General features: G+C 38.1%; 1 protein-coding gene across 2 annotated transcripts in view; it reads left to right on the top strand.

The window, feature by feature from the left end:
• LOC148878773 (casein kinase 1-like protein 10) overlaps window positions 1-12,274 on the top strand; it is a 30,473-nt gene extending 18,199 nt beyond the window's left edge. The window contains exons 7-14 of one of the 2 annotated variants that reach the window (XM_088959999.1): window positions 3,317-3,378; window positions 3,872-3,935; window positions 4,057-4,141; window positions 4,293-4,419; window positions 4,584-4,657; window positions 4,733-4,796; window positions 5,450-5,583; window positions 11,548-12,274. In XM_088959999.1, the coding sequence (XP_088816125.1) occupies window positions 3,317-3,378; window positions 3,872-3,935; window positions 4,057-4,141; window positions 4,293-4,419; window positions 4,584-4,657; window positions 4,733-4,796; window positions 5,450-5,583; window positions 11,548-11,826 (889 nt within the window). In that variant the 3' untranslated portion in view covers window positions 11,827-12,274. Of the gene's footprint in view, window positions 1-3,316; window positions 3,379-3,871; window positions 3,936-4,056; window positions 4,142-4,292; window positions 4,420-4,583; window positions 4,797-5,449; window positions 5,584-11,547 lie in introns of both variants that reach the window. The other variant, XM_088959992.1, reaches the window with a different exon arrangement.
• The last annotated feature ends 292 nt before the right edge of the window (window positions 12,275-12,566 follow it).

Genomic DNA, 12,566 nt, shown 5'->3' with positions numbered 1-12,566 from the left:
TGGGCTAAAGCATCAGAACTCTTTGCACAATTCTCTCTAGCTGACTTGTGGAGAAACTGGGAAGTAATTGCAAAATCCTCTTCTGTTAAGAACAAACCAGTTGTTGCTTGGAGGGCCCCTGAAGAAGGCTTTTTCAAGCTAAACTTTACGGTAGCAGTCTTGGCAATCTCAGGCCTTCCGGTATTGGAGGTGTGTTTAGGATTGCAGAGGGTCAGGTTGTTGCCTTGTTTTCTGGCCCAATATGAGTGGGGGATGCAGTTAATGCAAAGGTCCAAACAGTCTTACAAGGAGCACAGCTAGCAAAAGATTTAAACTTCACAAGATTGGTCATTGAAGGAGACTCTAAACTTGTAATTGGATGGCTGAAAAAGGCAGGGACTGTAGCGTGGTCATATATGGGGGCGATGAGAAAATTTAAGTGGCTAACATCCAATTTAACAGTAAGAGTTCAGTGGGAAAGGAGATCAGCTAATGGGATGGCAGACCTTCTTGCCAAACAAGGGGTGCATAGGGATCAAGTATTCTGGGCTCAGTTGTAATTTTGCTTTGTTTTTTGAGGCAGCATCTCACACCTCTCTATGGGAGCGAGAGGTATCACTTTTTTACTTATAAAAAAAAAGACTTAACTGTAAATCTGCCTTCCTTACGTTCTTTCCACCAAAGACCATCTTCTACATCTCTAGAAATGCTGGTTCCTTCTAATTTTTCCAGCAGCATAATACACTATTCCACTTCTTGATCTAGAAGATGCCTTCTGAACTTTGGATTCCAGATCAGTTGCTCCCCTCTCCACTCGCAGCACTGGGCTATTGAGACTTGTTCTGTTAGCTTGTATAATCTTGGGCACACCTCACATAACTACCCTATTTCAAGCCACTCATCTTCCCAAAACCTCACTCTAGAGCCTTCCCCCACTTTAAACTTAATCAATTTTCTGAAATCTTGATTGAAACTTATCATTCCATTCCAAACACTCACCCTGTATGAACTTCTCACTTCCCTTGGTTCCCACCCGACTCTTATCACACCATATTTCCCAACTACCACTCTCCTCCATAAAGCCTCCCTTTCCCTTCCCTAGTGGCCTAGCCCAAACCTCCACAACCATTTCCTTAGAAGTGATTTGCTTATTAACTTAACCCTTCTCAACCCCAGCTCACCCTCTCCTTGGGCTTGCACACCTCCCACTTAACCAAGTGGTACTTTTTGGCACCCCCATGCCTTTCCAATAGAAGTCTCTTTGAATCTTCTCAACCTTCATAGCCACCTCATTTGGTACTCTCAGCCTGGAAAGGTAATAGCAGTGTCCTGGTGCAGGGGCAGCATCTTTATGGAGGGTTTGGTGTTAGAGGAGCTCTAGTACATTTTGAAAATTAAGTCCACGATACAGACAGCTTCATTAACCTGATTGTGATTAGGACTATCCATTGGTTGAAGACTGTAGAAGAGTTTAAAAGGTTTACAGTGGACTCAATCTTAAGAAGCTAGCATGTTGTGACCAGCTTTTCTCCCCCAAGAAATGTAATAGCAGTAACCTGGACTGCACCTGCAAGTGGTAGTTTTAACTTTTGAATTAAATTTGATGGAAATTGCATAATAAGATGTTTTTTTTTTTATATATAAGCATAATAAGATGGTTTTAATGAGTTATTTGGAGTTGGAGCCATCTCAGACTGATAATTCTGTGAAAGCTGACCTGTTAGCTCTCTTACGAGGGCTGAAATTGGTGCATAGCATAGTTTGGAATGGAATGGTGGTTGAAAGAGAATGTCAAGTGGTTATAAGATGGGGATACATTCAAATTCTGAAGGACCTTGGGGTTTAAGATACTTGGTTAGGAAAGTACTTCTATATCTTCCAATCTGAACTGCTCGCTCAGAAGCCTCAGATGGATTCCTAGGTCCGCTAACAGTTTAGCACTTACAATTCTCTAGTCTTAGATGGGTGTCAACAAAATGAATTAGAATGGGGAATGCCAGTGGCCCAGGGCAGGTGCAAATGTCTGTCTTAGTATTAGTGTGGTCCATGGCTCTATATGGGAACTTCATATTCCTCCAAGTTAATTGGAAAGTAGTTTAATACTATTTAACTTCTACTGTCCATGATATTCTGTTACTGATAAAAAATGAGAACCCTTTCAATAGCTCAGCCTTCAATGCCCAAGATCTCAGAATCAAGTTGTAGGTGGATTATGGAATGGACCTGTAAGTAGATGCCTAGATCACCATCCAAGCCTTATCCCAACTATATGGGATTGGCTACACTTGTTTTTTTTTAGTTGAAGATAAATAAAGAAGAAAATTTTTTAAACTAAAGTAAAAAGGATGACAAAAAGGTGATAAGGCATCACTCAACACCAACAAACAACCAAACCACCCCTAAAAACTAACAAAACCACCTGGCACAAACCAGACCCAACAAGACTCTCACAGCCAGCCACAAGAAAAGCTCAAAAGGAGACACCAAAAGCCCCTGATTCACCCCCAACTCAATTTTCCTTAGAACAAATCTAGTCAGTCCCCCTAATACATAAAACAAAACCCATTCACTTCCCCTTCCCATATACAGAAAACAAAACCCATTCACACCATTTCTCTTGGCATTTCCTCTCCTTTTCTATGGGGACTTATTATACACTTCTAAGTTCTCACATTATGTGAAGTTTATTCTTGTTGTTTCCATTTCCATTGATTTATTTCGTGCACCTCTTTTCCTGTCTACTAACTACTGCTATAGGATGCTAAAAGCGCATGCTGTTTGATTCCTAAAAAATAGAGAAAAAAATATATACAAACTTGTATTAATCACCTATTATTCTTGTTATAAATGTAAAGTAGAAGACTTTTTTTTATCTCTGGAAGTAAGGTTAATTGTATTAGTATAGAGCTCAGTTATGCATTTATGTGGTTCTAATATGGAAAGTGAATGCTTGATCAATCTTTTGGTTCTTGGTCTTCTGATTGATTTGGTGCATGGATTCTGGCGTTAATTTATTCTCACATCCATGGAATATAATACAGAATGCGGTGGTGTTTTGAATAAGTTATGTACCTTTGCTAAATTTGCATATTAGGGTTTGGAAATTAAACTGATCATAGAACCCACATATAAATGGTTGGTAAAGATTGTTTAAGGTTTTAGCTTTCAGGTTTTAGATTAAGGTAATAATCATAGTTGTTACATAGATATCATTTTTTGCATTGTTGGGTATTTCTGCCTTTTTGTTTACATGATTGTGAGTTTGATTTCCTCTCTTCTTGGCATATCCTTTCCCTTTGATTACTTCCCAAGTAGCTCATCAAGACTCCCCTTGCAGAGAAAATAAGAATCTCACAGGAACAGCTCGATATGCAAGTGTTAACACGCATCTTGGAGTTGGTGAGTAAAAATGATATATTAGATACTTGTCAATTATTAAATGCAAATATATCTTCACTTGTGTATAGTAGTTGACTATGATGCCCAGATACAGATATGGACACGAGAAACAGAAACAGGGATATGACTCTCCAGTCTCCATTTCCCAAAATTCTAGACTCAGATGGTTATGAGTATCCCATGTGATATGCTAATATCATGCATCTTATCTAGTTTTTGAAGCTAATGTCATTTCTGAAGACTTTGCCTTGCCATTTTTAATTAAAGTTCTAAAATGTGCGAAACTTCTTTCATGGTGTAATTTGGTTAAAAACATCAATCTATATATTTTAATAGTGTTAATGTTATAGAGCACATCTAGAAGTATCTCTGCAATATCTGGTATTGTATCCGGCACCCGTTACGCTAGGCATGTATAGGTATCTGGGTATCATAGGTGGTAGAATCCAGATTAGTCAATCCTTTTTTTTTTTTTGGTTTTTTCCCCTTGCAGAACAAAGCAGGAGAGATGATCTGGAGTCTCTTGGCTATGTGCTTATGTACTTCTTAAGGGGAAGGTTAAAAATGAGACATTCTTGCCTTTCTTGTGCCTTTTCTTTTTTCTGCTTTTTCTACTGAAATCTGAGTTATTTATTTCTCATTCCTCATTCTTTTTAACTGTATGTTGCTGTACATCAGCCTTCCCTGGCAGGGGTTGAAAGCTGGCACTAAAAAGCAAAAGTATGATAAGATCAGTGAAAAGAAAATGCTAACTCCCATAGAGGTATCTTCCATTGGAAACTACAGATTGCTAAAATTGAAGCAATTTGAAGAATTTTAGTGAATAGAATGTGGTCCTGTGTCCTGATTCCGAGCTTATCCCCTATAATAATATATTAACTAGATTTGCTTGAAATGTTGGTATTATTCTCCAGGTGCTTTGCAAATCATATCCCTCGGAATTCATATCATATTTCCACTATTGTCGATCATTGCGGTTTGAAGACAAACCAGATTATTCTTATCTAAAGAGGCTTTTCCGGGACTTATTTATTCGAGAAGGTGAAACGTCAAGTTTATGTTCTTAACAAAATCTTGTGTTGTCTCCTCAGCATTCATCTTTAGTGCTTCAAATTGTTAAGTTTTTAACATCAGTGAGTGATGTAGGTTTGTTTGAGTTGCTCTACTCTATTAATTGTATCTGAGTGTTGATATATCTGTTTCAGGCTATCAGTTTGACTATGTATTTGACTGGACCATTTTGAAGTATCCACAGATAGGTGCAAATCCCAGAACACGGGTGAGTGTCTCTAAATTATCCTGTGTGAATTCTAGACTTCCTTGGGTGTTTCTTACTTCTGGTGTATCTTTTCAGCAATCCAGTGTAAAACCAGCCCTAAATGCAGGGCCCTCTGTAGAAAGACCAGAGAGGACTTCAGGTCTGTATTCCTTCCTGATAAGAATGAGGTTTCTACCCTCATTGTTAAAGCTAAAACTCTTTAAATATATATTCACAATTCAAGAAATTTACAACATTTTACTTTGGAACTTTCAAGTGGAAGTGTTATCAATGGTGTACCCAACATACCTATTTGGTAGGGGGTCTAGATCCACATGCATTGGACCTGATCATTAACATGTGCATATTGATTTAAGATTCATCTGTTTTCTGTTATGGGCTCCAAATTTAGACCTATTGGCAGTTAACCAATGAACATCCAATAGTGTTACAAGTGAATTCATTTTCTTCCAAATTTTGATTTGTAAACAGTAGAATTTAGATTGTATTATATTTCCACACACATTTTCAGTTGCAGAGTACCCATTTTGGCTCAGATTTGGAAATGCTTGTGTCATACTTGGTCCCAACAAGTCCTGCAACCATGATGCACATAACAGGGACAGCCCTGACTCCCCATGCCCTTCAAGCACTTGAATGAATTATCCATCTCGTGAATGTAAATATTCAAGTACCAGATGGTTTAAGAAGACTACACTTCGTTTTTTTTTATTAACACTTCTGGAAACAATTTGTTTTATTTCATATCTAACGTTGTCAGTGCTTAATTATCTACTATTTACTTTCTTATAGTGGGACAAGAAATTCGAGATAGATTCTCAGGTGCAGTTGAAGCATTTGCTAGAAGAAACAGTTCTGTTACTGGTCTGCATGGGGATCACTCCAAACACAAGATGCTAGAGGATGCATCTTCACCCAAGGATGTTGTAAGTTGTTTCAACAGAAATCTATTCATTTCTTTTGTTGAGTTTTCCTGCTTCTCCTTTTGTTTGGATCTGAGTCATGGTGATTTAAATTCAGCTGCTTTTTCTTGTAATGACAAGAAAAGCAAATCTTCTATAATTTGTGCTGCAGAAATGTAGCTTGTTTTATATCTGGTGATTCTTCTTGTAGCTCTTTATTGCCCTAACCACAAAAACAAAACTGATGAGGATCTGACAAGCAAAAATTACCTTGTTTTATTTGGGAAAATCTATGATGCGGGAAAGATATGGTATCAAAAGAGTTTTGACCAATCAAAACCCACCCATGAATTTGATAAATAAGGAATGGGATGAAATCCTTTGTTCATCATCTATCGAAAAAATTCTTTTATTCGTCCACCAAAGATCCGGATTCATTGACTTCTAATCAAGTTCTGGGTGAGATTTATTAATTTTGGCCTTTCAAGTTAGTTGTTTCAGACTTTGGCCTTTCAACTTTCAAGTTAGTTGGCCTTTATTTATTAATTTCAAAATAAATCATTGAGCTGTTAACTTCCAGATAAATTCTAGTACTGTAGGTTTTTTTAATCATTATTTAAATAAAGCAGAGATGCTTTTTTTATCAATAACAGTAATTTTATTAAGAAAAAATATTATAGAAAAATACAATATGAAGGGAGGGGTAAAAACACTTAACCCCCCCTAACATTAAAGGTCAGATTACAACACAGTCCAAAAGAGATTTGCTCTTCCCACCCCTTGTTTGGCCAAAGAGTCTGCCAGAGAATTGGCACACCTCTTGGCCCACTGAACCTGAATTTACATTTTTCGAGTGATCTGGTTGGTTTTCTTTTCTTTTCTTTTTTTTTTTTTTTCATTTTGAGAACTTCCACAGACTAGAATCTTCCTCCTGCAACCAGCTAACTGTCAGCCTAGAGTCTCCTTCCACCAACAGATTTCTGATTTTCAACTGCTGGGCTCTTTTGATCCCTTCCAGATCTGCTAAAATTTTAGCTCTCAATGAATCCCCCCAGCCTATAGGTGCTGAGAAAATGGCAATAATTCCAGAGATGCTTTGAATTATCGTCTCTCTGTCTTTCCTCTCCCCTATCCCTCTTAATCTCCACTGGTAGCTTGTTTCAAATTATTTGACACTTTTGTTGTGGGGATGATTATTTAATTACATTAACTATATTAGAAGATAAAGTCAGTGTATATGATATCCAAATACCTATAAAAGGGTGTCCCGTTGTAAAGTCCAGATCCAATTATGCTAACATAAAGTTATGCTGATGTATTCATTTCACAAATAAATTGTTGAACTACTGAGTTTGCAATAAAATCAGTATTAAACGTAGTATTGGAAAACCAATTTTAAGAAATGTGGCAGGATACACTTGGATATGGTGGAATGATTAGGGTATGCAATAATATGCTAGGGAAGTTCATATAAATCCTAATCCCACATAAGTATTAGTATAACTTAATCTAAAGCAGGGGGTGGCAAGGAATCAGAAGTTTTGGGGAATTTGTGCAACATAGAGGAATCATTTAATACTATAAATCCAAAATTGTGGTTTAACTGAGGCTGGTCATCACACATCTGCCATGTACGTCAACAGTTAATCAATCAATAAAATTTATAGTTGTTGATTAAAAAATAAATAAAACTAAATCTAAAGCTCAAATGCCAACAAATAAAGTTTGGGCACATAGGAGAACATTTTAATATTTATTTGAACTACAAACTATTGGGATACCTTGTGTAACATTCAGAAATTGTAACATTGGAGAAGCTAATGAGAGATTTCCTGTGGGAGCCGGGGGAGGAGAAGAGGGAGCATAGAGTTACTTGGGAGATAGTGTGTAGGATTAAGACTTGTGGTGGTTTGGGGCTTGGGAATATTAGGAGAAGGAATATGGCTCTTTTGGGAAAGTGGTTGTGGAGGTTCCCTATGGAGAAGGAGAAGCTATGGGCTAGAATAGTGACAAGTATACATGGGCTGGAGCACAATGGATGGGACGCTGGAATCAGAGCTAGGATCACAAGTAATTCTCCTCGGAAAGCCATTCATGACCTGCTACCAGTTTTCTCCCCTAATATCATGTATGATTTGAATTCCAATAACTCCATACAATTTTGGGAACAAACCTGGGTGGGGAGTGCCCTTCCAAAGGATCAGTTTCCTTCTTTGTATGCTCTATCTGATTTGAAAAATGAGCCAATCTCATCTTTCACCACCCCGTCCTCTTCCACTTCTGGGATTGGGTGGAACTTGGGTCTACGAAGGGATTTGAGGGACTCAGACTTCGACAGTATTTTGAGCCTTATTGCACTTCTTGATAACGTTGTCTTAGACCCACTAGGGCGGATTCTAGAATTTGGACATCTACCCCCAATGGCATATTTTCTTGTGCTTACTTTTTCAAAGTCTTTAAGTCAATCCACCAGTCCTACTTTCCCCTCTTTCCCTATTGATGAGGTTTGGTGCAGAGCAATACCTCCTAGGGTTGGTAGATTTTGTTGGGAAGCCTATTTAGAAAGAATCAACATTGGTGATCTACTCCAAAAGAAGAGACCCAATACTTGTTTGTCACCTCATTGGTGTGTTCTTTGTAAAGCGGATGGGGAGATTGGTTTTCAGCTACTGGTGTCTTGCCATCTTGCGAGGTCAATTTGGGATTGGGCTTTCTCCCTATTTGGATGTAGCTGGAATCCTCCATCAGAATTGCAGGGCCTTTTTTCCTCTTCTTTTTTCAGGTGGCAGATAAAAAGGGGAAGGACTATGTGGAGAGGACTAAGGGCTGCAGTATGTTGGACACTTTGGGAAGAAAGAAATTCTAGGATATTCTCAGAAGCTGAGAGAGGAGCAACAGATCTGAGGGCTATCATACATATTAGGGTTGTACAGTGGCAGAAATCTTTGGAGCTATTCACAGATTTCACTGTGAATGACATGTTGAGGAAGTGGGGTGAAATTGCAAATTGCACACAAACCAAGTCAGTAATGAGAGTGTCTTGGACCCCTCCACCTGTTGGATTCTTGAAATTAAACTTTGATGGGTGTAGTAGGGCAAATTCGGGACAATCGGGGATTGGGGGTGTTTTTAGGGATGAGAATGGGGTCATTTCTGCCATGTTCTCAGGCCCAATTGGAGTGGGTGACTCCTTTAGAGCTGAGATCTTTGCAGTTATGGAAGGGGTCCAAAAAACTAAGGAGTTGAACATCAGGAAACTCATAATTGAAGGGGATTCAGAGGTGGTGATAGGGTGGCTGAATAAAGATAACAATGGCTTATGAATGAGAGGAGGAAATTTAAGTGGCTGGTGCGGGAGATGGAAGTTAAGATACGTCGGGTTAAAAGATTGGCTAATTCCCTAGCTGATGGTTTAGCTAAACAAGGGACAATAAGGGATTCACTATTTTGGGCTAAGCTGTAACTTTAGTGTTTTTTCCTTTTCTTGAGGTCTTCTGTTGCTCTTGTAAATCTTCTATTGATGATTTAATGAAAGTATTATTGATAAAAATAAACATTCAGAAATTGTAAAATAATTTAATAGATGTGGTTTAAGGGATAAACTTAAAATTCATACTATTTTAACAACATTTTTGCTATGGTACTAATACTTGCTCTGCTGTTATACGCAAGCCTGGTTAGTAAAACACAAATATGCTGATTCAATCTAGGCATACTAAATGGAATGGTGAATGTATTCATGATAAATAATAAAAGAAAAAGAAGAAGAAAGGTTCCATTTCAACAAAAGACCCACACCCAAGCTCCATAGCTTTGGGGCCACAATCCTCATCATATTTTTGGTGGGCCACTATTCTGATCAATTTTTGGGAATAAAATAATTAAAGCTTTATTTAAATAAAAGAAAAAAAATACAAGGAAAGTTACCAGAGATCACCGAAATGAAGAAATGCAAAAACCCTTCCATCCAAACTCCAAACTCATAAAAGATAAACTACAATTCAAACAGCCAACATTCCAACGGGTGGAAGACAACCCAGCAAGCCACCTTCTCTACCAAACACAACCCATCCAAATTCAACATGTAACACCACTCCCCAAGGAAGAAAGCCAAAACTACAGGAAGAACTAATCCTGATTATAGAAAACTCCATTTCTTCTTCAAGACTTTCTTTGATTTCATCACCTTCTTGTTTGGCCCAATCCCAAATAGACCCCTTTCATCTAGGTAAAAACTTTGGAGACCAGAATGTTTCTACCTTTTCTCTGACTTTTAAGTCTCCTTAGTGCTAGCGTTCTAACGGATTCTTCCTAGCATTCTTGCCAACAGAATTCACATTAATTCTCTCAAGCTCCAACACTACATTCATTTCAAAAAACTGACTATGATTTTCCTACCCCCTGAGGTAAAGGAAAGGTCCTTCCCCTTGGCTGGTTGTGAGCAAGGTGGGATTCTTACCCCCAACACCATGGTTCATAGCCATGCGCAAGTTTTCTGGGTTCAAATGTAATAAGAATTAGATAGGGTTCCACCAGGAGTTGGAACTTAAATATCAAAGACCCTATTTAGCAGGAGTTAAGTACATGAATAAATATGAAATAAGTGTTCAATAGGAATTGGATACAGGGGTAAATAGCCTATTTAAGAAGTAGAGCACTGAATTTATCAGTAGTTAAATACACTACCTGAGCAAGTTTATTGAATGTTGCCTTCCTGCTATGCCTTGTGCCAATAACCCCCAAACTATGGGCTCTATCATAGATTCTTATTTGATACTTTAATCCTTAACTGTAAGGATGAAACCATTTAATTACATTAGTGATACTAAATGAAGTTAGTATTAGTGCTTTAAAAATTGAACCAGAGGTCGATCTGGTTTTCTGTTTGGGTAACAGGCGACTGGTGACTTCAACTGTCCAGGCTGAACAGTCAACCCATGAAACCCCAGAACTCCTTATATTGAGCATTAGTGGGTTCAAAAACCGATACATATCATACGATATGCACCGCTTGCGATATTTTGAATCTTGGTATGTATTAGTTATGTACGACCAGCGCAATTCCATCCCTTTGGCCTTTGAAAATGTTGAATTATCTTCTTGATCAGAAATTTATGGTTGATGATGGCAGTGATGGATTCTTGAGAGAATAAGAAAGAAAATAGAGTGAAAGAACAGAGAGAATACCCGAAATCATTCATGGGGTACTTTAGAATCACCTTAAGGCATGGGAATCACTAACTAATTAGCATAAGCTCAAAAAATCTCAATTAAGTTCAATAATCTTGGGTAGAACATCCATACATATTTATGGACTCTCGTAATCCTTGGTCTCGAACTTCCATAAGAATCATAGGACTCAAAAATAAAACTCTACCATCTTATTTCAAGTCAAAGAAGGCCCAGTAACTCATATTCTGCTTATTCAATGACTAAAACTTTAAACATAAACAAACCATAAGTAGGCAAACCAGACTCTATCATTGGACCCCACAGAATAATTGTAAAATGACAAGCCCTACTGTCCAAAAATACAGAAATACACAAATTTTGAGAAGCGTACAATTTTTGACTTTTCAGCTCCTGCATGGCTGCATCATTTAGTTAAAGGCTTGTTTCATATGGATTAGGTTATTACAGATGATTGCATTATAGCCATTGAGGAGGATGACTCCTGCATGCATGTCGAGTCATTGTGTCTTCTTTTTTGCCATTTATATTACAGCCATAGTTTGGATTGTTTGCTTTTCTTTTGTTTTCCTGGTCTTTGTAGAGGTGAACGTTATAGTTACAAGTGTATTGTATGTGTTAAACATGTCAGCACTTGACAGATAGAGTTATAAATGTGGCATTATTTCCACTTGTCATGTAGAATGCTAAGACGCTTCTTTTGAGTTGCTCTAAGTTCTCAAACCACGCTTATGTGTTCAACTTTTTTTATCAGTATTCTTGTGTTCAGTTAATGACATGTTTTGCTTTTGTTGACAGCAAGCGGATTCAGAAAGAGGGCGTCCATCCTCTAGAAATGGCAGCTCAAAGAGGGCTGTCGTCTCAAGCAGCAGGCCAAGCTCCTCTGGTGAACCAAGTGAGAGTCGGTCAAGCCGGTTGGTTTCAGGGAGTGGCCGCCTATCTACGACTCAGAGAATCCAGCCTGGATACGAGTCCAAATCATCATCCCTCTCCCGTGCTGCAGTCACAAGAGGTGCTCGTGATGACACTTTCCGGAGCTTTGAGCTTTTGTCAATTGGCACAGAAAAGAGGAAGTAAGGGAGTGATCCATCTGATAAGTAAGAAGAGATCACTTTTTACACAAAAGGGAAAATTCCCGCCTGCTGTTTCTGTTTAGTTTTGAGCGTATGTTATCTTTCCTCTGTATATGCCAATATCCGTCCCCAGAATTTCAGCACCACCCAATTTCAGTGACGTTCTTCTTTAAGATCATTTCCAGTCATCTTTGGTTACAGGTACGGCCATTATATTGTGTTGTAGACTCCAAGAAAGAAATCTCACTTTAGGAAATTGTCAATATGTCTGAGACTTGGATAGTTGTAATAATATTGTTATCCATCTGCTCATCCCCTTCTACCAAAAGGAGAAAAAAAAAAGCTCATCCCCCGAGTCAGAAAAAGAATGTTATTTGGTACTTCATACTCTTTGGTCTTTGCAAAACTTCTGCATGTTACAATTGCATATAAAAATTATAAACTTTGTGGTATGTGAGCGCAAGCATCTCCTTGAATGTCTGCTCAAATTCCATTCATATTTATTGGGATTGTGATGAGTTTATGATTAGGTGGTAAGGGAATCATATGATATCTGATTCAATTCAGTTTGTGTTAACGCTTTTCATCGATATTTCAATCAAGTAGTGAGCGTTGGGCTTGTCCAAGACAAGGAGTTCAGTTGAGTTGATCTTTATTACTCTTCGTTTCATGTATTCTTCTGTACTGTGGTGCAACATTCCCCTTCACCTTTTAGTAGCCCATCTTCAAATTGCAAGATTCATT

Source organism: Nelumbo lutea, chromosome 1 (assembly GCF_056320005.1).
Source record: "Nelumbo lutea isolate HS-2025 chromosome 1, American lotus-T2T, whole genome shotgun sequence".
NCBI lineage: Eukaryota > Viridiplantae > Streptophyta > Magnoliopsida > Proteales > Nelumbonaceae > Nelumbo > Nelumbo lutea.
The sequence above is the reverse complement of the archived record's forward strand: the minus strand, read 5'-3'. Positions and strand labels throughout refer to the sequence as shown.